This window comes from Pomacea canaliculata, linkage group LG11, assembly GCF_003073045.1.
Source record: "Pomacea canaliculata isolate SZHN2017 linkage group LG11, ASM307304v1, whole genome shotgun sequence".
NCBI classification, from domain to species: Eukaryota; Metazoa; Mollusca; class Gastropoda; order Architaenioglossa; family Ampullariidae; genus Pomacea; species Pomacea canaliculata.
The window spans coordinates 17,669,387-17,694,991 of record NC_037600.1 but is presented as its reverse complement, the minus strand read 5'-3'; the positions used below and the strand labels follow the sequence as shown (position 1 = coordinate 17,694,991).

At 42.2% G+C, this 25,605-nt stretch overlaps 1 protein-coding gene across 1 annotated transcript; it reads left to right on the top strand.

The window, feature by feature from the left end:
* The first annotated feature begins 1,864 nt into the window (after positions 1-1,864).
* On the top strand, positions 1,865-25,198 carry LOC112576113. The gene is made up of 5 exons (XM_025258365.1): positions 1,865-2,084; positions 18,704-18,801; positions 19,224-19,454; positions 21,942-22,184; positions 22,909-25,198. The coding sequence occupies exons 2-5, from the start codon at positions 18,714-18,716 to the stop codon at positions 23,379-23,381; spliced, it is 1,035 nt and encodes a 344-aa protein (XP_025114150.1). The 5' UTR covers positions 1,865-2,084; positions 18,704-18,713; the 3' UTR covers positions 23,382-25,198.
* Positions 25,199-25,605: the final 407 nt, after the last annotated feature.

Sequence of the window (25,605 nt, the reverse complement as noted above, 5' to 3'; positions counted from 1 at the left end):
CTATTTAGATAGGTGTGCGCCATGTTGTGCCCGACGGAGACGTCCTTCTCCCACGTCCTCTTGAAATAGAATCCGGTGCTGACGTCTGGCGGTGCTCGCGCCTCATGTAGACACCACAGATATATCTCCTGCAACCCTCCTCCCTCTCCATCTATTGACACCATATCTATCTCCTGCAGCCTTCATCACTTTCAACCTGTTGACGTAATATACTCGAAGGCTACGAGCTGTAAACATAAGTGGTTCGCACAAACGGAAGTGGGTTGACTAAAAATAAACTGGGTTCATTTGAATGTGGTAATTAATCCTTACAGAAATAAGCCGCCAGGATGCGATGACAGCCAGAAACAACTGGAAACCAGAAAAATATGCTGGCTATTAACAACAACAACAACAACAACAACAACAACAACAACAACAACAAACAACAACAACAACAAAAACAACAACAACAAACCAACAAACAAACAAAACCACGGTTGTTAATAAACAACTTTACAGAATTCGCTATATAAAGTTATAGATATATATGAGAGGAAAACAGTTTAGTGTTAGACCGAATGACATTACAAAATTACCTGACGGCATTATTTTAAATATTTCAACGTGTTAGTCATTTTTTTAAACTGTTGACATCGAATTTGGACAAGTGCGGCTACTTTTATTTTATACCATCTCCCTTTGAAACGAAGGTAAAACACTATCGGCTCAGACTCTGTGCGCATGCGCGACATCACGTGACCCAGAGTTGATATCAACGTAACTAATGGATCAGAGAAATAAACGCTTTGTCTGTCCGCAGGATCGATGCCATTGGCAATTACATTCCACATCACAGACACCGACACCTGCCTGTCTACGTGGTCTGGTACCCCGGGTAGTCGCGCGCCTTCACGCTTGATGTTTGCCATTGATTTCCAGGGTCGGATGGAGCGTTTCCAGCGGTGGTACAGGGTGAACATTGATCTGACATCGACGTGTTGTTAGCGACGTACGACGACGAGAGTGCACTGGTGTGTGACCGTGAATACAGATACCAACCGTTGTCTGACAGACTCGGGGAAAAAATAGCTCCGGCCAATCAGGGAATCCATTGATGGCTGGCAGTTGGGGAATCGATTAAATACTGAAAAAATCCTGAGGATTATTGTAACAATTTAGCTTTCTTTTTATTTGTCGCCTTATGTAATGCATCAAATTAAAAATAATCAGTTAATACAATATATGGCTAGGTAGGAAGGAAATGTGTACATGTAGATATATTTTTTTTCGCTGGAAATTTATTTTAATAAATATCATTGCACAGGACAGGCTAATAGCAGGAGTACTGCATGACAGGTTTATCCTACATCACCGAGTTATCCTCGGTCACAACACATGATATCACCGGGGTATCCGACACTAACACTTGTATCCAACACCACCACAAACTAGCAACGGTTTGTCTCACACCGCAAAATAAAGGCAATGATTTGTGAATTATCATAGACCGAATGACACACACACTCTCTCTCTCTCACACACACACAAGCACACACAAACACAAAATACAAACCATTACAAACTCTAGGGCAACTCTAGTGTTAGTGTACTTTAAGATACTATTGATCACAAGCTGAGCAAAGAACTGTTTTCCATATCAAACACAGTCTTGTGAGACTTTCAAATATTTACACGCGCATCAAGAAGTGACACCTATGACGTCATCATGGTTAACGGTTGTAGCATGTGTGTACGTATATGCGTGCGTGTGTGCGTGGAAATGAAAGAGGAAAAGATGGTGTGAGTGTGTGTGATACCCAGACTGTCAGATGTACACAATAGGTGAGAGAGAGACAGAGACAGAGAGACAGAGACAGAGACAGAGCGCGCGTGCACGAGGCGCCACGTCATGTGTGTGCGCCGCACCATGGCGCCAGAGCGCGCTGCATCAGTTCCGCAGCAGCCGCCGCAGACACACACACGCTGCAGTCACTAGCGGCACCCGGAGTCCTGTGGACGCACCCTGACGTATCCCACACTGCAGCAGCCAGTCCACCCTCACACGCCATCTAGCGGCCAAGCCAAGTCCCGCTATCTGGGCGGTAAGTAGCACAAGTACAACTAATCATTCATTAGTAACAACAGACAATGAGCACACGGCGCCTCGTCAAAATATGTCGAGAAATGTTTCGACTACTTGTGGATCGACTTCCTTTCCTAAAACCCAGATTGTGTTTCACAATAATCGTCGCTACTTCATGGTGTATGTGTACTGATGTATATGTGTGATGATGTATATGTGTGATGATGTGTATGTGTCATGATGTATATGTGTACTGATGTATATGTGTGATGATGTATATATGTCATGATGTATATGTGTCATGATGCTTCATGACTGTGATATTCATCCTTCATAACCGTTATCAGTTATTTCTTGCCTGCAAGTTGTCACAACTTACGGTCCAGGTGTTTTCACTGAAGTGTTTGTGACTTCAAACACACTTTTAGAAAGGATAATTTTATATTTGCATTGATCTCAGTCTATAAACTTGGTTTTAGTCTTGTCACGGGTACAAACTTCAGCTAGTTCCTCTCAACTTCACCAATTAAAGCCCAAACAACCAAAATTATTGCTTTTAAGCCCAGGAGAATATCTTTCTTTCCCGCCCAATGCAAGGGTGACGGGCGGAAAACGGGATGTCCCTATTACATTTAGTAACAACCTCCCAGAGCACCATCCAGCCCGGGGTCACAGCGGGGTCAGCTTTCAGCAGTCGCCGATGAACGTGGGCAGACCAAAGGTCTGGTTCCTGGCGTGTCTCACACAGACAGGTTCATGACCACAGTCTGTAACAAAAAATTCTTTCTTTTTTTATCCCAATTTTGACTCACCTCTAACAGTGAGGGTTCCTAGTTCAGATCCCACTTCCGGAACACATTCTTTCTGTATGTATGTAGCGACTGTTTGCATTGCTGGAAAAGTTGGCCATCATGTAGTTCAGCTGCTGACTCGGTAAAACTCCAACAACCAACCTCCCTTATTATATTATATACTGGCAATGTTACCTATCTATGTTACCTATAACATTGGTTCCCTGTTCATAATATCTGTAACGTTAGTGTATTACCTGTTCATATTATCTGTAACATTTAAATTACCGATGTTGAGTATTACCGTAGCTCATGTTGCTCACAACAGGTTGCCGTGAAAAAACAATTGTCATCAAAACAATTTGTGTCTTGTTGACGAAGATATATGTTAACGAAGTTTCTCAGCTTTGCCCTTTCTGTCCATCTTTCCTCCAAAACGGAAAACAATTAAATGGCTGCATTGCCTCCCTTTTGTCCTTGACTAATTAAAAAAAAGGATTTAAAATAAAAGGAAGCAAGCGTAGTTTCATAGTTTAATCAGAGAGATAACTGGTCAAAGGTTTGGTACCGGGAAGAGGTGCCAACGATCATGGCTGAAGCGCAAATGATGATTACACCGAGGATGATGACAGATGATGACGGATGATGAGTGCGCGAGGACAAGGCTGACTAGAGAGAGGTGTGAGGGGAGCCGGAGGTGTAAGACTACTCAGCTATTCGGGATCATGAACTGTACTCACGCTCCACAGTCTAGTTCTCGTCTGTTGGGCGTCCTGTCCACCTGCATGACCTGATGCAGACATGAATGTTTCAGGAGGAGGCACAAGAAAGCCAACGGTCCTCCGAGACCCGTGCTTTAATTAGATTGCCGGCAAATGCGGCCAGCAGAGCCGCACGACGATCGCCCCATAAAATTGTAATGTATGTGGGTGTTGGGGCCATTTGTGAACATCTGTGTCCTCCACTGATGTCAACGCAGAGCCGGCGGTTGGGAGGAGGGGGTCAAGGCCGTGGTTGTCATTCAGCCAGAATTTTAAATTTATTTTTTAATCAGGATAAGTAGGGGACAGACAATTTTCAAAGCGCTTGAGGAGATAACTGTGTGCTTTATTTTTGACGATGTTTGGCGAAGATGCTGTAATATATTAATAAAATCTGGTTTTGTATGTGCTGAAGTTGTGGGCTCTATTATTGATGCAGGTTTTTCTCATATTTAGTATTTTTTTATTTGATACCATTTGGTTTGTTAAGGAGATATTTGCGCTTTTTATACCTTGCTCGCTTTAACTCTCGGATTGTCACGTGGGCTAGCAGTAGGGTTTGGGTGAGAACTTTTGTTTACTAAACAAAAACATCTTTGTGAATAAATAATCGGCATCTCATCATGTTAAACTACACCCAAAGACGTTGGTCATCGAGAGATAACATATTTCTAAACCATTTTAATTGTGTTTTTGTAAGTGTGGTGTAGTTTATGTGCGCTTCAATACACGCATTATCAGTGTCCACCATGCATCTTGGGGGGAAAAAATAGCACCTCCAGTATTTGCAGACATCGGGCTACCCCCCCCCCCCCTCGATGGGTCGTGTGACTGTTGGCTGATCCACACGAGTGTCCTGCGTGGAGTGGACACAGAAACAAACACAGAAACAGAGACACAGAAACACAGACACAGAAACACAGACGCAGACACAGAAACAAACACAGACACACGCATGCACAATGCACAGCAAACTATAAATAAAGTTGATGGAGAGGGCGCTTTACTCGCCATTCAACAAAACACACAAACACAACAGTTTATTATTAGAACGGTTTTTACACTAGACATCTGCTTGTGTTGCTGTGTCCAAGCATCTTGTGTGTTTATCTCTCCCAGGCTCTGACTCTTGTCAGCCAGTACTGGAGACACGTGACCCCTGCTGTGACGTGTAAGGAATATCCTCCCCTCTCACCATAAACCATCTTGTTTCAAGTCTGCTGGGAGGAGGCCGAAGAGGGATTTTATGGCAAAAACCGTTTCCTTTGCTTTTCTTGAGACCCACATGTCTATGGCACAGTCAATGCGGGTGTATCTGGGTGGCAATGCGGGTGTCAATGGAGGTATATCTAGATGTAAATGCGGGTGTATCTGGGTGGCAATGCGGGTGTATCTAGATGTAAATGCGGGTGTATCTGGGTGTCAATGGGGGTTTAACTGGGTGTCAAATAATTTCCAGTATAATTTTAGATTATCCGAACAGAGCTTATGCAGTATCTTTACTCTTTTTTTTTTTCCTGTTTTGCATACTTATGTCAATGCAGAGTTGATCATTCTTTAATATTTGTGTTTGTCACAGTTACTGGACATACTTCCGTAACCCTGTATTCATTCCAAACACCATAAGTTTTATCTAGATTTACTGTTTGCTGTAGTCTGTGCAAGTTATTTGATCGGTTTTGTAAACCTATCACTATGCTGGAGAATACAATGTCTTCTGTAAAGAGCAGAAAACCATTTTTATTTTACTTTTATCTGTATACCTGTTACCGTTAAGGGACACTTCATTCACAAGCTGACTGAGAGAAACGGACAGCAGTTCAGAAGACATGCTTGCTCTACTTCCCGCGGACAGTCACAGTGCCTGGAGCGTGACTTTGGTCTGTTACTGACTTGTATGTACCCCGTAGTGACAGATACACCCTGTCATTCACTCCCTTTGTTAAAACACACCCAAAGGGTGGAGGTAGAGAAAGACAGAGACCTCTGCCTGACTACACATCATTCCAGCCTCCTGCGCTGTCTCCTATGTTGCCTCCTGCGCTGTCTCCTATGTTGTCTCCTACGTTGTCTCCTATGTTGCCTTGACGTCTTGCGCGTGTGTGCGCATGCGCGCAGGTGCATTGATGCCGCTACTAACGACAACCTTTGCAGTTCTTGCGTTTAGATGTTCGTACTCCGGAGCGAGAGTATGTGCAGGTGTTTGTGTGAGTTTGTACGCGCGCGAGCGTGCAGCTGTACTGACAGGTTGAAGGCGAACAGTACTAATCGAAGTTCCAAAAACATAAGGCAAGACGATTAACGGGCCTCCGTCTCTCACGACAATGGTTCTTGTCAGCCTGCTGGTGAAATCTTGACGAGCTAATTGGAAAAAAAGGAATTAACGGAAAAATGTCTTTCTGATATTTATCTCTATTACCGCTAACACAGTTTTTACCCTCGAGTAATGCAGTTTCCAGCGATAAGGTGCATTAGGTGTGTTTGTCTGACCTCTTAGTCTCATTAAGCACATGGCTGTTGATGGCTGTTGATGGCGGTTGATGGCTGTTGTAGAAGACAAAACCTACGCTGACGTCTACCAGCGAAACGACAGCCAATTATCTCTACCTACATCAGTCACCCAGGCGCGCGCTGGAGAACTTCAAAGATCCAACCGTCGTCGTTTCTGCGGGCAGACAAATTACTGATGACAGGAAAAGTCTTAATGGCACTTGATAAATCCATGTGCATCGACCCGAAGGTTCTCGAACAGCCTAGTGTACATTTGTCTGTCGGGCCGAGTCTGGTTTGAGCTCGGTTATTTCTTGTTGTCCCCTCGAGTCCACTTGTCTACAGTCGTATGTAGGGTGTGGGTAGACCACCTGTCTTGGTGTGTGTTGGGTGCGTTGACCACGTATCATGGGTACCCGGACGCATATCATGATGTATTACTAACCTAGATATAGTCTGCTGTCACTGAGTGTATGTATATATGTATGTATATGTACAACTTAACACAGGTAAGGTGTGCTTGCTATCACTGAGTGTAGGGTTAAGAGTGTCGGAGGGCGCATTTCTCCATAGAACCAGTATCAGAGAATATATCCTGACATACATGTGTCAGTCAGTGTGAGACAACCCTGTGGGCCGATATTCCACCAGAGGTCGCTGCAGGCAGCTGACAGGATTGTCTTTGGGCGCTGCACACCGCAGAAACATCAAATGGATTCGCTTTTTTCACGCTTTGGAGCTCATCGATTGGCGTTGAAGTGACTGGCAACAGCGAGAACTGAAGATGATGTTTCTAACCTCCATTTCTCTGGTAAGAGAGGAGAGGGGAGGGGTCGGGGAGGCTTGGACGTGTAACGATGATCTCTCAAATGTTCTAGGTCACCGGGTGTGTGTCTCCCAAGGCTCCAACATCCCTAGAGACTGCTACTCAGTAAAGATGGCGATAATAAAAACAGAGCAAATATAGTGTTTGGCAGAAGAGAGCAGACACATGTACACATATTGTTTGTGTGTGTGTGTGTGAGAGAGAGAGAGTCAAACAAAGAAACATCCAGAGAGAGTGTGAGATGCACAATAAATAAATACAATATGAAAAAAACTTATCTATTGTTAGGACTATAAAATTGGAAGATTTATTTATATATATATATTATAAGCTACCTGTACCAATATATCAGTTTCTGAATCTCAAAGCAGAGGCGAACCATATTATTTCTTATTCTATGTTGAAATACAAAAGTATGCAGACCTCCTTGACGATTAGAAAAACCTGATAGAAGGATTGATAGAAGAGGGAACTCCCATGCCAGAAGTGGCGAAAGTTGTCAAATAAACTTCCATTCAAAATGTGAGTTTGATGAAACATGAATTTAATGAAACACAATGGCATTAGTGCTCCAAGGCAAACAGGCTAAATACCAAGCAATTTCGTGAACTGATTCGGAAAATATTGAAAAGACACTTCTCACAGCTCAACTGAAAGCGAGGCCGGAAATGAAAGGACAAAGTCGGAGGCCGGGCTGGTGTCGAGATCGATTCTCACAAGGAGGCAAGTAGGTCACAACATGTCTTATGGCGAGGTCCGCTGGCATGGACACACTGCGACAGGAAGGATGGATAATTGAACTTGCGATTTGAGATGTTAAGCTTTGCCAGTCTTTATTCTCTTCTTTTACTGTCTCCTAATCTCGTCTGCTAACTCATTATTGGTTTTTCATAATTTAGATTTTTTCTTTCCTTTAAGCAATCAGCTGCAAGCATACTTGAGTTTGTTTTAAAATGCATAATTTCCATTAAACATCAGAGAGAAAAAGCAGAATGAAAGAGCAACTAAGACAACAATAAAGAAAGAAAATGCAGTGAATGTCAGGTCTTGTTAATGAACAAAGCAAGTAACCGAGAAGACAGCTTTGTGTTTCGTGTTTGTCAAGCATTCATTTCTGATATAAAGGTAGCTCAGTGAGTAGGTGTGATGACTGACTGGCAAACAGGAAGAACAGGTGTTGACTGACGTTCACAGTTTCATTGTTTCCGTTTTGAATATCAACTGTCGGTTGTGTTTGCGCAGCCACCCGTGGTCAAGACAGAGCCCTTGACAAATGTTTTCGCAAGTTGTTCGGGTAGAAGTGGGTTGGTCGGGTGGAGGTAGTGGGCACCTCGCGAGGTGTAAGTAATAGATGGCGAGTGTTTATCACATTCTTCATTTTGTTGCACGGCAAGTAAGGCAAGTCTGTAGGAGTGTGTGTATGACTGCATACGTGAGGCTCTGTCCGTGTGTCTGTGTGTCTGTGTGTGTGAAGGAGAAAGGAACGGACAGGAGGAGTTCGTAAGTACCAGAGAGACGAGCCAATTAACAAATGTGACTTCCTTTGATGTCCTAAGGCGACCGACTGGTTGTCAGGGCAAAGTGTCAACATGGACAACAGCTACATCCTGGGCTGCTTGACAGAGGGAAGATAAATATAATTACACAAGTGTCAATGGTGTAAAAGTATTAAAATATTACACTAGTACCGTATTAAAGTATTACAATCTTGTAATATTCCACTACTACTATATTACAAAATTATAGTATTAAAATATTGAAACATTACCGTATTATTACAGTATTAAAATATTAGTATTAAGGTGTGAAAATATGGGAGTATTATAATATTTCAGTATTACAGTATTAAACTACTGCAGAATTAAATCATTACAGCATTACAATATAACAATAATTAGTCATTACAGTATTACAATATTGAGTATCAACAGTATTATCTCCACACTGGTAGATATTTATAATCAAATATCATCGACAACATTATCAACAACGAGCTGTCGTCATCCACGTGGTCAGTATGCCATCCTATTCATCTTCAAGAAAAGTTGACCAGGAATGCAACAGGTTGAGCGTCAGACACAAGAAGCTGCTCAAGAAAACAAAAAATTCCTGTTTTAAAACGGTTTTCGTGTTCACCGAGAACACTGCATGCTGTACAATTAGTACTCCGGCTAGTTGCAAAGGTTGCCATGGAAACCACGCTAATGGTGGACATGCACACAAAGAGCAAGTGGAGCGCCTCGCTCTCTGATCTCTGTACTTTATTTATTTAATTTATATCTGTATTTTGCTTTTTTGGTTCAGATCTTCGATTTAATCTTTAGCCACTTTCAAATGTCAAGATAGAGCCCTCGGCATCTACCACAGCACGAGTGACGAATTTTATTTTATCAAATCAGTTAACCTGGCTTTTACAAAAAGTTCACTTGACATTTATCACAAGAATGTTTTTGCTGGGGAAACAGAGAAAGAAATCTGACTTGAAGGTAATTTTTTTGTACTTTTGATTTCTCTGCAGACTTCGAATAAGTTGGCTGCCTCTCTGATTTCTTGACGACCGCTGGCCGAGTTTGTGGAAACCTGTAAACCGTTCAAATATTAGTTAATACCTAGAATTGTTTTCTAATGACGGGGGAGGCTCAAAGCCAGATGTTATTTCCCCCATTCTGGGTTAACACCGACCTTTTGTCCCCGAGATACACGCCCACAAACAATCACCATGCACAAGAGGTCAAACTCCATGTAAACAATGAGTGGATGTGTTTGTTTTGAGTGTGTTTGTGTTTGTGTAATATGTGTTGTTTGTGTGTGTTGGTATTGTGCTGAGAGTGCTGTGTGTGTGTGTGTACTGTGTGTGTACTGTGTGTGTACAGACCTCTGAAGACTTTGCACCTGTAATATCAACACATCTCTCGTATGACAGTTTTGTTCCAACCTCAATGTCACAACGAAGACAGCAAGAACAAACATATTCCTGTCTTGAACACCAATGATATCTAGCAAAACTATTTTTCGTGTAACAACTAATCGAAGCTGAAACTCGACTCGCTGTGTTGTGACAAGTCCCACCGGGGCATCAGCTTACACTCAGCCTCCTGATGGCTTGACTGCCGCACTCGCTGCACCACACCAGCCGCCAGGAGGTGAGAGCTGATGTGTGGAGGCAATCTGTCAAAGTGCTTTTTGCATGCGGCTGGAAATGAGAAGGATTATGAGACTAATTAGCAGGCTGGTGGTTTAAAGCCTCGTCAGGAACAAAACTTCAATTCTATTTTGATTTGCAGCTGAAAACTGAAGACTGTTGTTCCTCAGTTTTGATACATTTGAGAAGTGATCTCACAAAAATATTCTTGAAGTCTCGCTGCTTCATGAAGTGTAGTTTGAAGAACTGTAAGAGGCGGTTAGCACTTCTAGACTCTTCTTGGACTGCCAGACTCTTGTGGCACTTGTGGGGTACTTCCAGGGTCTGGTGACAGTCTTGTGGCAGAGTCTGTGATACTTCCAGTGAAGGAAGGTGATTGCCTTGTTGTACCGAAACAGGTCCCGCGACATTACTGATGATAGTTTAATCCAGTTTATTTGTAGTTTCATGTACTGAACCTCAGGTGTGCTCTCAGAAACTGAAGATACCCCAACACTCTCACACCCCTCATCACTCTCACGCTGGGTATAATAAGAGTGCTGACAGAAAACTCAAAGTGTGACATATAATTAGCTGACAGTTGTTGTTGTTGTTGTTGTTGTTGTTGTTGTTGTTGTTGTTGTTGTTGTTGTTGTTGACTGTCGCATTAAGGTTCACATGCCGACTAAGTAAACTCCATTAAACAAGAGGCTGTTTAACTAATCTAACGAAGGCTACCCCCAGGGCGATGGTGAAGACCACCTGCACCGTTACTCACGTGACAGAGCCGTGACCGCACAGGGTCATTGACCCGGAAATCAATCATCGCTCCATTTGTCGTTTATGTTCTCTCGGTAAATGAAGACGCCCCGGGCATGGCTCGCCAGTCGATAACTCCTTCCCTGACATTGTTCCTATCACAGAGGTATTTGCAAATAATAATAATAATAATAATTCATATTAATTAATTGATATAGCGCCATTTTTGATTTAGCAGAGGCTCAGTGCTCTTTACAAGAGAAAGGTTAATAATTGTACAAAACATACATACGGACACAGTCCAAGAAGAAGAAGAAGATAATTATGATGATGACAACGATAATGATGATGTGAATAATAATTATTTGTGGTGACGAGCTTTGTCATTGTAGCCTTCATTTGTCTGTGGTCGGTGATGTCGAGCTCGCTGCCTTCTTGTCTGTTGCTTTGGTCTCCAACTGAAAAGTAAGAAAGCGCCGAGGAAAGACGAGAGGATTTCTCATTCATATTGCTAAAAGCTCCCTGACTACTTAGCTTGGCTCTGATCTTCCCTTTCAACGGCCTTCAAAGACGAATCACCTGGAATCCTCCCCGCAAAGTCTAGAATTTTGTTTTGCCAGGGATAGCCAGTAAGGAGGAGGCTGTAAAGTAGATGTATAAAGTTTTCAAGGATGTAAGAAGATGCGGTGTTTGTTGCACTTAAACTCATTTTTTACTCAAAGGAGTCCATTATTGTAGTCGGCGATACCGCCACCCTACACCGCTGTATATCGCTGTATATAAGCTGTATATTGATGACATTTTATGGCTGCTAAACTCTGGTTAACTTCAGGTATTTGTTTCACTAGAAAAAAGTTAGAATAAAGGAGAAAAATGAAGAAAACAGGGTAACTGTAGTTTGCGTTTGACTTTAAATCATAATTACAGTTTATAAAAGATAAAAGGTGTTCAATGATTACTGCTTCTAATATTGTCCTCCATTGTTTGGGCAAATTTGTGTAAATATTTTCTTGAAAGTGTACTATATAACAATATACAGTAAAGTTGTGATCAGTAACGTTGACGCCGTAGTCCAGTCTTAGCAACCTTCCACTAGAAAAGCAACTGACTACAAATTCTTGCCCTTCTGTCTTCAGTAGTGACAGAAATGTGTTCATTATGGCTGATGATGACCAGATCTTAGTAGATTGATTAATAATAGTAGTAACAGAATGTAAACTGTGCTGTAGCCGAGCAAATGCCACGATTACACTCGTCCACAATCCCTTACATGCACAATCCCTTACTCTTTATCTCTCGCCTTCCCTCATCTGTCTATCCTGGTGTCAGGGAAATGCATTCTGACAGTACTTCCACCCCTCTATACAGATGTAGATATTTGTTCTCAAGGGAGCGGTTTTGTCGACAGCCGTCAAGGATTTTACAAAATGGAGTCGCTTCTCAGAAACCTCAAACCGGAAGTTCCATCTAGCAGCACTTCGTGTCTCTGAGGGTTTCTCTGGAGTCGCAGGTTTGACAGGGCATGTCTCCTGCGGTCGGGGAAAAGCCACAAGTGATAAGCTTGATAGATGGGGAGGACCTTGTTGCTGGTCTAAGGTCAGGGTTATCTGTACTCGGCTTCGTGGAAGCAGAAGCCAGTCACGTGGGACTCCAGGGGCACGTGCAGAGTCCCTCGCGTGGGACGCCCCCACTCAGTCGAAGATTGACGAATCACCTCGTGTAAATGTCAGAACAAGCAAGAAAACTTGTGTTTGATCATTCTTTGACTTTGATCTCCGTCACTCCTTCCATCATTGGTCTCATGACAAGTGGGGCCTGATGCATGAAGGAGGATGATGGCTAAAGTCGGGGCCTGCAACCGTGTCACCGACAGAAAACAACGGAACATCTCGTTTTCTCCATTTTGGGACGAGGAACAGGGTCACGTGATACTCGTGTGTCGAGTGTTGGACCACGGACTTTCCACACTTGCACATAGTGTCATCAAGACATCAGCACGTAGTGTCATCAAGACATCAACACATAGTGTCATCAAGACATCAGCATATAGTGTCATCAAGACATCAGCACATAGTGTCTAGTAATCAGCACTATAGCCATTGGAACATTGTGTTGTCATTATCAGATAGTGTCTAGTCATCATTACAACACGTGTTGTCATTAGCATGTTGTGTCTCGCCATTGTCACAGCACGTGAAGACATTAACATCTGTCTCGCCATCGATGCACCACTGGACATTGCAATCCGACTTGTCAACAGATTTGTTGACGAACTGCTCCGGTGTGACCCAGATATCTAAGCTCTAGGGGGCAGCACCGGGGCTCACTCTCTAACTAAAAGTCCTGATGCAAGGAGAGGACGACAATCACATTATTCCCATTCGGTGCTCGCGCTCAGATCGTTTCAGCTGCTACCCCAGGGGAGGGGTTGACATTGCGACCTTTGATCAGGGATGCCACTGAGGATGAGTCAGAGCGGGGTGGCTGATTGGGAGGTGGGGGAAGCGGAGGTGAAAGAGGACGATGATCAGATCACGACTGGTGGTCGAGTCAGCATTTATTCGCTACGTTGGGTTCTTTCTTTGACCCCTTCTTCTGACGTCCTTCCGATATCATCCGTTTGATAAATGTCACAAATTATCAAAAATACAATAAAAAATACGAAAAGATTACTAAAAAACGAGAGTTAAATGGTAGGATAGTTGACACTGCCGTGATGTGGGAGTGTAGGTGATGTTACAGGTATGCAGGTGACGTTATAGTGATATGGTAATGTCGGTGACACAGGGAGTGTGCGTGAGCTATACACAGTGTCTTGCTCGTGGGAATGTCACACCAGTCGATGGCTGTGAATACTACTCACTTGTATGACCCCCTACAAGCAATAATTGTATTCCAGGTGATCCCACGCTTGTCAAAGTCTCGATCAGAACTGAAGTTATTTCCAAACAATGGCTTGCGACCTGTCAATCTGTCATCACCACAAAGACTATTGTGACGCCTCAGGATTGACAGCCGCCCGAAGTCAAGTTTTGTAGCGAACTTCGTGAACCCTGAACTTCACAAGAAAGCTATTTTCGTCTCGATTTTGCCTTTTCGTGAAACGAGGTTTCTCTCTGAACGGCTGTCCATCGACTCCAGACACCGCAAGTCGATGGCTGTCAGCCTCCCCGGAGTCTTGCAAGCATCAGGTGTCAAACGCTAGATGAGCAAAATCAACTTCGTTATTATTATTATTTTTTTGTGAAACAATTATCATTTTAGTGATATATCAGCTAACAGTAAAATAAAAACTCGCACAAGGACAGAGACGAAATGTCAGAAGTTCATATTTCATTTTTAAGGACACACATATTGTTGACATCTCATATACCACCACAAAAACAAAAAATTAAAGAGAAGAAGGAGGAAGTGTTTGACAAATCGATGAGTAATTATTAATCTATAATTATTATAATTATAATGTCTTCAAGTTCACGTGTGATGCACAGCACCTGAGTCCATAATGGTTTTCTGCTACAGGCGTCTGCTTGGTATAGGAGGGGGAAAATATATACATATATAAGCTGGATTATTAATATGTGTGCATATGTAAAGTATGTTTATATATGTGTATAGAAGCTTGAATATATATATATATAAGCTTGAGTATTTCTATATTTATAAGCTTGCGTATGTCTGTGTGTTGATATCTTATGAAAGGAACACACTTACCAACAGACTGAAAGTACAACAAACAGAGGTGGAAAAAGAAAGAGATAGCTAAAAATGAAAAACAAGAATCTGCAAATTTCTTCCAATATGTCAAAGCAGTATTAATTTTCCCTCCGCTTGAAGTGGGCGGACACATGATCAAACACCTGAGGCCTGACGGGATGGGTAGCCACACATTGAGTGTATTGTCTATGTCTAGTATTTCTCTAGGACAGCTCTCTGACAAATCAAAATACCTAAAGATAATGATATCCTAGTATATTAATCACGACCTGTATCAAAATAGGCAGCCATTTGATACTTGATTGAAAGAGAGACTTGGGTGTAATTTGAACTTAAAATATGCAGAATGTCAGAATGTGTCAGTTTTTTGGTATAATTTCATGTTTTGTATGTTTAGGCCTGGAGACTACAGAATTCGACAGAAGGATGCAAATGCGATTTTTTCTAATAAGGAAATATTTTCACAAATAAATAAGTTACAAGAGAAGGTTCAGGGCAATGTAACAGCAGATGAGTTGCAGACAAGAATTAATAACAATAAACTTGGTGACATCAACAGACAACAGCTTACTTCCTCTATTTTTGTGTTTTTCCTTTGGTAGCCATTTTGGATTGCATTAGTTATCCAATATATTTATCTACCAGATAATACACAAGACAGCCAAATTCAAGCCACAAGATGGGGAGATGCACTGCATTCTTTTCTCTTGACTGATCCTTTTTTTCCGAAACTTTGGAAATGTTTGTATTTTATCATCAACACTGGAGCGCATTAGGTTATCCCTCCCATCATCAGAACAATTTTTATTGGCGGGTGTTCAGACTGTTTTTCCTGTATAGATTGTAAGTTTATTTTTGTGTGCATTTGGCAAACGTCCATTTTATTGCCTTTCACAGCAACTCAAACCGACTGTCTCGCCATTAAAATGAGATGTGACAGAAGCTAATGGCGCACAGCCATCAGTCTGGAGGCTCCAGGATCGCGTTACGGCGGGTGGCGTTGTCTGGGTGGACGACCATCACACGGGTTATCGACTTCATTGCCAGAGTTCCTCTCTATGAATTTTATTTCTGGCTGCACCACAGTTTTCAATTTTTCCTCGAACACCAAAGGTCACGTCAGTAGCAAAGACGAGCATTGCGCATGCGCTAACCTACTAATCAATGGCGCTAATCACGTGACGTGTTATTTGACGTTCCTGCCGGTTAAATGTGCTTCGTCAGACCGCCATCATTGAGTCGATATTAATATGAACACAGTGGCATGTGAGCTTTCTTTTGTTCCTTCATATGTTTATGGTTGTGTCTGTATATCTGCCCCCGCGTCTGTCTGTCTGTGTGTGTCTGTGTGTGTCTGTCTCTGTGTCCGTTTGTCCGTGTCTTTATGTGTCTGTATATTTTCCTGTCCGTACATCTGTTTGTCTCGTCCCTCCGGATTCATTTCTAAAAACCTCAGTCGTTCACTTCCCCACTCTCTCTCTCTCTTTAACACCCTAACACACTCGTCCTGACTTCTTTCTCTTTTTCTCTTTCTTTCACACACTCGGCATTTATGTCGCCCATACTTTTTTGTAACCTCTTCCCATAAGAAATCTCACGGCATTGCCAATCATACCCCAGACATTGTGTTTGTTCTGTGGACAATCTCCTGTACCCTGGTCAGACTGGGTTAGTCTACCTTTCTCACATCCGGATTATCAAAGGGGAGGGACTGTCACCTGTCTCCCGCATCTCCGGTCAGCCACGGTGATGGGGTCGACAGACTGTGGTGATGAGACTCATCCGCCGGCTTTCCCGGTCTGCAGGCTTTTCATTTCCTTCTCTCCAGGCCTCCTGTCCTTCTGTCTCTCCATCCACCTGACATCCACGTGTGACCGCCGCTGGTCCCCGTCTAACATCTCGGGATTCCTGCTGTGACCAGTAGCTTCCCTTCGTGTCTCTGGTTGTCTCCCCTTACAGATCTTTGTGTGTCCTACTGTCAGGAAGATGTGAACCACTCGGCCCTCCCACTGGCAGTTACATACTCTTCCACAATATCTCAGAGTGAGTTTTGTTTGTCTGTCGATGTTAATACCGAGCTTTGTTCATCACTGAAAGTGTTAGTAACGGTTTTCCTAACCTGATTTGTTCGTCCACAGAGGAATGCGAATAAAAGAGACAAATGTAAGGTTCCAAAGACCTCGTGAAAGTCATTCAGATAATCAAAGAAGACAAAAGCCACAAACAAACATGTAAAGTCGTCAAACTATTTATCTCTCATAACCCTGTTTCCTAACAGATCAGTCATCGAAACCATGGATCGAGGTGAGGTATTTGTTGACGAGCACACATACACCGAGTGTGACATACATCAAGTCGAGTCAAGGAGTTAAACATATCAATAATGAAAGAGATATCAGGAAAGGTAATATTAGCCTCATAAATCTTGCTTTAGAATCACTTTCTTTAAGAAAAAAGTTGAAATGAAGTTTCCTGTGCTCGCAGCCATTGCGACAGACTAGTTCACATCCTTTGTGGTCGGACACGTGACTTCTGTCGTCACACGTCTCCCTCGTCGGACGGCGTGGCGAAGTGAATTAGGATGGACTGAAGCGTGAACACGCCAACCCTGGTTGGAAGTGGGTAGGTGGAGAGGGGGAGATGGAGGAATTGCAACTCGGGGAGCGGAAGTGGCGACCGAGATTAACGGTTCTTGCCATCACCCTCCCTGCGTCTTATCAGAGGTCCCTGAGGTAGACTCTCATGTGTCTCTTTCATCGATCAGAAAAAAAACTTCAAGATTTTTCCAGAACTTTTTTTGGTTTTGTTTTGCTGTTTATGAATTTCTTTTCTCGGAGATCAGAGTTACTTTAACTGTTTTATTTATTTTGGTCGCACGAATCGATAGAATAATCTATAGTATGATAACGAGACGGACTCCGGTCTGCGGTGACGAAAGGGATCATCGAGGATGTATCATGTGACAACACCGCCCTCCAAGCTCTCAACACTTTCGTCCATACATCGCCATAAAAAATTTAGCCTTTCAAAAGTTAATCGGAGGAGATCATATTTCAGTGAGCTTTGTGTTGGTTTTGTTGAAGTAAGGAAAACAGCAAAAAGTTTACAGAAATTGAAGAGATGTTTTGTGACCTTGATGATTTGTGATGAGCAGCTGCAATGACTGACTGAAAGCGAGGCTTCATTGACAGCAACCTCCGTGTCTGCAAACTGACTGTCGGTCCGTGTGGTTGTGTTTATGTGGCTGTGTGGCTGTGTGTCTTTGTGTCGGTATATCTGTGTCTGCTTCGCTCACTGGTGCATTCGTGTCCAAAAACACTCGTTCACTCACAACACTGACAACAACACAAAAGGTTGAAGCTGGTGGCCATTGTACCCGAGTCTGTGCCATTGTGTGGACCAGGCACGCCACCAGATCCGTCTTCCCTCAGTTTTTGCCTTTCAAAAGATTTCCGACAGTTGCATGTCCTGTGAGGATCAGAACCCTAACCTAATATGACTCCAGGGTCGGCAACGGTTTATATAGGAACTCGACCTCTCCAATATATTTTGCAATGGATGTTTGCCAGTGTTTACTGGTCCAGATTGTTGCTTCAAACGTGCTTTTCCTTCCTGCACTGACTGTCACATGGAGCAGTAAATACAGAAAAAATACTCTGTGTGTCTGTGTGTGTGTGTGTGTGAGAGAGAGAGAGTGTGTGTGTGAGTGCGTGTGTGCGTGTAGGAAAAATGCGTGTAATGCGTGTAATGAGTGCACTGTTTTGTAGAATGGATGTTTTATTCCTCCTTTCGTGTGTACTAGAATTCTGTCTAAAAATTTACATTTTCTGCTTCCTTCCGACCTTCACAGCATGGAATAAATATTCGTTTCTCTCCTTTGGGATCTCACATCCTGCCTATCTGTATATCACAGATTAAATGTGAAGCATTGTTGTTTAACATGTTACTGATGCTACAAATTCTTGTCTCGTTCTCCACGGTTTTCTTTCTCTAGAACTTCAAGGTATCTCAAGCAATGCGATGCTACACGATTGTTTAGTTTTCTTGAACAAGATTGCTTCTTGTCCAGTTAACATACAATTATTTTCAAGGAGATCGATACAAATAATTTTGCGAAGGTAAAAACGAAATTGATTTTTGAAGAGGTGGGACTGGTTTGTTTTTATGTTGCAGAAATAAAACAATGGTGAAGGAGACAAGTGGATTCAAGTTGTTTCGCTCCCTTGCCGTTGGCCTGATGTCCGTGGGGCTGATGGCTGTGGCAAGCCTGGGTAGGTTTTGTCTGCTTTTTTGTTTGATGTAAAATATGACCTGGATGCGATGTCATCATATTACATTACTAACAGATATTGTTAGCATGGATTTTCTCTAAGTCTTTGCTGTTCTGCTTATCCAGAGGACGCTTCCTAGCTATATTTCAATTTTCAGTAAAGACTTGGGGGGAAGGGTTGTAAATACTTTGAAAGAACCTAAAATAATTCATTGTGATTGAATACTGATAAGAAAGAATAGATTAAATTTCTGGTACCACAATTTTCTCTTTATTCATGAAGGTTGTTGAGCCTGTCATTGTTTCTAGTTTCTGTTAGCCTCGCGCTTTGAACTGTTGGTAGCAATCTGAAAGGTCGACAAGAAAGCAAACAAAAATAACAGATCTTCAAATAACACTTGTACCGATGTTCTCAAATTCCAGCAGGTGAAAATAAAGATGGAGTTGGGTCTAAGAATAGCTTTGACTTCAAGGATGTCGACTCGGATGGCAGTGGATGTGTGGAAGGTGCGAAGGAGTTGCAAACTTTTCGATCAGAAGTAAGGAGGATACTGGGAGAATCTCTGGGACTCGGGGACCTGGAGAAAGCCCTGCGAGCAGCGAAGATAACTCTGTCTGCAGACGTCAGTGGCGACGGCAGGATCTGCGAGTGCGGTGAGCTTGAGTTATCTCCCCCGGTCTTAGAAAATTTTAAAAGTTTAGAAACTTCTCAATAAACTTTTTAAAAACTGTATTTTTTGTCTAGGGTTGACTGGTCTGCGTTTAACTGTTTTAGACAGAGCAAAGCCAGTGTGTCTAAATTTCAGACTAGTAGGTCAAAGATAAATATGAGAAAAATAAATAAGATAACCAACAATATCTGCCAGAAGCCGTTTAGAAAAAAATAAAGGGGTCAGTTTAAGGGTCAGGGAGAAAGTAAATTTACGAATTACACATTCCAGTTTGCTTCTGTGTAAAGAGTAAACACTTGCCGGTAATTATTACGGTTTTACCAGTCTTAAAGCTATGAGACTGTTGTGGGTCTTGACGTCACTTCCGACCTGTAATGTAATAAAAACAGGGGCATGGCTTAAGGGAGACAACAAGGATGGATTGCGCTTCCTAACCCTGAGAAAAAAAAAAACTACGGCGAGCTGAGTGTGTTGTTGAAGGATGTATCATAAACAAAGTCCAGCAGTGATTCCAAAGCACCACCAACAGTTTGTAAACAGCAGGAACGGCAAGTCTCTGAGAAGAACTCGTTCAATTTACAACAACTTCGGATGATAATTTACAATACTTTCCGATGGTGATTTACACTGTCCTTGTCCTTGTGAGAAGTACCCGGAATAAACAATGGATTAGATTTTGCTTTTTTATCAGCTTTTTATGCAGCGGCGTATGAACATGTAGTGAAAAGGCCAAATGGTTGTCCATTTCTGCTGATATTTCTGATATTTCCTATTCCGAGAGATTATCGCTGAATCCGGGATACAGCACATAAAAACTAATCAGAAAAATCCCGAATGCCTATTTCTGTCAGCCTGATGTTGTTAGTGTTTGTCCTGTGGCGAGCAGAAGGCCAACTTGGAACATATGGCTGCAGGCCAGTAACATTTCCCCGCTAATTCAGACTAAACTAATTCACACTAATTGAGAATGCATGGTCTATGGACTAGGAGGCCACAACACGCATTGAATCAGTGATAGCTGACGTGCACTAAATCACTTACATCTTTCCTGTGTACTTTGTACATTTTGTTTACACCCAAAATAACTGTAAATATATTGACCGAGTAGAACGAGCCAGTACTAACTGGACATATCTGTTATTTAGCACTTACAGCATTGCTATCCTGTATTTTTAATATTCATTAGAACACAATATTTGACTTGGTGATCAGTGCTTGACCAGTCTGACAACACACTGGACTGCTCCCAACATGCTCACTCGGACAAAAACCTGTAATAAGGCTAAAGTTCAAACATAGGGTAGCATTGTTGAACACAGTGAACAACCAGCTGTTTGTACATGGATGTCAGTATACTGGGATGTAGTCAGGCGCTGATGTTCACAGTAACGGCACATGTGAACTTCAGATGTGAACACGATTACTAACGATTAGCTGTCGCATTTTACTCCCTTAAAATATTTCAACCCTCTCAGGATCCGCCAGAGGCTATTGTGACATTTCACTAATGAAATGTTTATTGTGTACAGGGTACAGTCTACATTGTTCTTTATACACTCTCTGATATTACAGGATTTATATATACAATCTTTGATATTGCAGGGTCTACAGGGTTCATAATACACTCTATGATATTATTTGGCCTTTGTAAGCGAGCTCCAATACTCAACTGAACTATTTTTTTCCTACGGCATGTATTGCGACATTTATACTGATAAATATTTTTGTAGAGACAAGGAGAAATGTCGGTGCTGCAGCTGTTTCAAATGTCCTTTCTTCTCGCACTCATCTGTGCACAAGTCACGACCAACACTAAATAAAATGAGTTGTTCTCAGCCATTGCTTTTCCTCCCACTCGGTTTTGTATTCCAACTGACCTTTTTATATTTTCCCAGTGTCAGAAGGGAGTAATGTAATAGACTTTACTTTTTTCTATCATTGTTGACGGTTTGAAAACTGTTTTTTTTTTTTTTTTTTTGCTTGGTTCTAAAGAGTCACATTAATATTATTCTGGTCGTCTCCATTCAGCGCTCAGTGGAATGCATGAACACGGAGTAAAGTTTGAAGGAGGCTGATCTCATGGGAGTAGTCGAGTCAGCTGACTCTCATTTCAATAATTTGACAATGCTGTGCTGTCCTTAAAGAACTAGCAGGGTGTAAAATATGGCAGATGATTGGGCAAAGCTCAAGGCAAGATGTTATTTTCCAATACTGGGCTGAATACACCTGTTCAGTTCTCAAGGCACGGAGCTTTAAACAACACCGAGGGCAGAAACAGGCCAACAGCACTGACATTGGAATGTTGCCTGGATACGTTTACAGGAGTCAACCAATGGGAGAGCTGGGAACATATGTTGTAAACTATGCCACAATTTGAAGTTTAGATAAGGTATTGCCATTTTTATTGCTTGTTGTTTTCCTGATAACAAACAGCAGCTGATGTGTTGTCTGCCGTTGCCCTGTCCTACAGACCTCCTCAGCATCCTCCTGTCCGAGACGTCCGGACTGGGGCGCCACCATCATGCATTTCGCGTCTACGAGGACGGGTCGATCTTCGACGATGTGGACGCGGACAAGGACGGGTATCTTGGCGAGGACGAGAGCGAGGCGCTGGCTGTGAAGCTGTCCAAGTGTGTGCCGCTGGACAAGGCGCGTGCTGCCGTGCACGCCATGGCCAAGCTCGCAGCTGAAGATGGAAAAGTCAGCAGAGAAGGTAGGAGGCCATTGATTTCGCTCGTCAAAGTTAATAGCTTCTGGCCACCATTCATGCCTGTATGTGCTTGTCATACCTAAAAGCATTTGGTCGCCCTCCATCAATGCATGCCCGCCCAGGAAAACGAAAGAAAACACTAACTTGCAAAGTAAAGCAGGAATAGATGTGCGTACTCGCGCACGCAAACGCACAGACATAAAGACTGAAAACTTGTTTTGAGAAAGTCTTTTGATGTCGTCGGATTTCCGCAGGCACAACCTCTAAACACGGCAGACATCTCGATGCCAGACTTAAAAAGCTTCTTAAAAGACACTTAATGATGTCCTTTCAACATTGAAGTATGGCGGGTGAATATCAGGCAATTAGCGGCCTTTCAAGCTCCTCACACTTCAAACGCACGCAGGCCGTTATGCGAATCCGCATTATGCGAGCCCCGGGGTCTGATGTCGACACAATGACGAGAAATACTTGCTTCCATCACCATCTCTACTGGCTGCAACAAGGAGCATGCATACTCTCACTTCTAAAGAAAAGCTTTTTCTTCGCTGTAAATTAACTTTGTTGGCAAAATCGGCCGAGTTGTTTGCCCTTTTCTTCCTCCTTCCATCTCCCTGCTTACAAATACCCGCTCATGTCTGTCTATCAGTCAGCCTGTTTCTTAGTCTGTATTTCTGCCTGTCCGCCTGTCAATGTAATTACGAAGAACTAAAATGGTTTGTTCCAGAATACCTTCAGTTCTTAGCGCCAGTGCCCTCCAGTCTTCCTGTTGTACCAGGACCTGCCAGACTCGATCAGCCTGCACTGCCACAGTCCTTGCAGGCGGCACAGGTCCAGCCAGCGAGCCAGCCAGAGACCACGGTAAAGGTCATCTCGGTCCCAAAAGTTCAGCAAGGTCAGGCGCGTGTGGACCACTCCCTTGCCTCTCAGTCGCAGCAGCAACAGGATGAAGGTGTGGTTAGACAAGATGCTTTTCAACCTCCGTCAGCAACAGCCACATCAGATCAATCAGCTCTGCATCTGGAACATGACCTGCAGGAACCTGCAGAGCTCGTGCAGTCATTTAACGCCTGGCGTCTTCATCATCAGCAGCAGGAGTCCCCGGATGTTGCCGAGGTTCAGCAGGAAATCCTGCGAGAAACCACGAATTCGACCAAAACTGTCGGCGCCGACAGTCCCCAACGATCTGTCGGGAATTAACCCTCGGTCACACGAGCTCTGCACGTCCAGCATCCACGCTTGGTACCGCACACCACAGATACAGTGAGAACACTCTCCACAGACACACAGACATGAAAGGGTTAACATGATCATGGACGATGGTCAAGAATTATGTTTCTTGTTTCAAGAGGAACAAGATGGTGGTGTTATGTACACACAATTCCCCTTGCTTTGACCCCACCCCACGTTTATGCCAATTGATTCTTTGTGTGCAACATCCTTTGTACGTCCCTCTGCCTTTCTATTCTTCTGGAAAACAATATTTTGTAGTTAGGTTAGAACAAATCGTAGAACGACTCTCCCACAAGGGAAAGATCAATGAGTAATTTAATTATTTTGTAAGCTAATGAACTGCACGAAACTGTCACAAATATCATAATCCTTGCACAAAATTCAACATGCAAATTTTAAAAGTTGAAGCAAGGTGAACAAAGGTAAGAACTGTGTGGTCTCATCGCAAGGCTTTGAAATGAATTCCATGAAAGATGAACTACGAAACAACGAGATACTTTCATGTACTATGATGCCACTTTTCTTTAGAAATATTTGAAAACTGTGTAGCATTCCTGCTACCCTCATGCGGCCGTATTTATTTAAATTTCAGACTGAACCTTTTTAGTTATAATTATTTATCGTAGATTGGTTATCTAGACAGTTGATCTTTAAGGAAGGTGTGCAAGTTACCTCTGATTTTTTCTATAAATACCCATATCGCCAGGTTCTTCAATGAATTCTCAGTAACCGAGGAATTCTATTTGCTAGTGTTAATCGATGGAACCGTTAGACAGGACCCCAGTCACGAGTTATTAGGTAAGGTCATGTGATCATAGACGTGAACCCTCGTCAAACGTCCAGTGGACGTAGTGCCGCCGGAAACTACAGAATAATATTAACATTCCAGCATTATCTAAACTATCGATAACATAGTATTCAATATCAAATTAATCAAACTTAACGGTGTCCTATAATTTGTTGACATTTCTGATCATTCGTTATGGCAGTGAACGCAGGAAAAAAAACTTAGATAAAAAAGGAGATTATTGATGAACCCCGTGAAACCGTCCGACAAACACACTCCTTCCTTCTTTTACTCTGTCATTTCAATCAACCAGAACCATATAAGAATGTCGAGGCAAAACATGAGGGAGAAAATTACAAACAGGTGCAAGTTTTAATAGCAGTTATTTTCGTGTCGCCGAGTAGAAATACACTTACAGGTGTAAGTAATACAATGGCGACGATCCTCTAGAACACCCGATGGAAGCTTTTGCCTGATGAAAGTGTAGATAGGTCTGCCACGGCACCTTTGTAATGGTTCTTATTTATTGAAATGTCTGATGAAATGGCGATGAAATTATTTTAATTGTAACTTATTCTTTATAACTCATACTTCAGTGACATTTCATTAATCAATGTATCAGTTGATTTAGGGACATCAGTAATTTTACAATAAACTATAGTGAACTGTTTGCACATTTTGTCAAATTTACTACTGATATTTTTATATCACTCACTCACTCACTCACTCATTCACTCACTCACTAAGGTGGCTAATGAGGCTTATTTAAGAATAAGACATATTTGTTGGCAATGCCTATGTTTTGAACGCGTAACCAAAGAGTTTTCTTGTTATGAAATATATTTCCATATGTTTACATCTACCCATGTATTGTTTAACAAAATGTTTCAAAGACATATTTTCATGAATAGGAACATTTTATGTTTCTGATCGTGCAATGGAAATGTAATTTTTGAAAAAGTCCCCAGCTCTAATAAACCTGCGTCAAAGCTTCTAATTTAAGATGTGATCTTTTTATTTTAAAAAATGTTTGTTTTTAATCCGTATGTTGTGTTATTCTTTATATGTGGATCATTTGTGTTGATTTTTGTTTGTTTGTTGGTGTGCTGTTCTGTCAGTTATAAAGGTATTGGTATTGGTGCAGGCGTAGTGGTCTGAATAATAATACAACTGTAGTAATTTACAGGGAGGACAACAATAAACAAACCAAACTCCAAAACAAAATAAAAAGGAAAAAAAAAAGAGTGGCAATAAGAAAAAATAGGTGGAAAATAAACAACAAAATACATGGTAATAATCAACAATAACTAAAAGGAAAGAATAAACAATAAGAAAATACAGAGCGAAATGAAATTTAATAAGCAATAAATTAATACAAGTGAAAGGTTTAGTACTTTTTTCTAA

What these genes read in the sequence shown, in the direction of transcription:
- LOC112576113 (XM_025258365.1), top strand. Translation starts at nt 18,714, where the DNA reads ATGGTGAAGGAGACAAGTGGATTCAAGTTGTTTCGCTCCCTTGCCGTT. An exon ending in GATGGCTGTGGCAAGCCTGG is followed by an intron (nt 18,802 to 19,223) that starts GTAGGTTTTGTC and finishes CTCAAATTCCAG; the next exon opens with CAGGTGAAAATAAAGATGGA. An exon ending in CGGCAGGATCTGCGAGTGCG is followed by an intron (nt 19,455 to 21,941) that starts GTGAGCTTGAGT and finishes CCTGTCCTACAG; the next exon opens with ACCTCCTCAGCATCCTCCTG.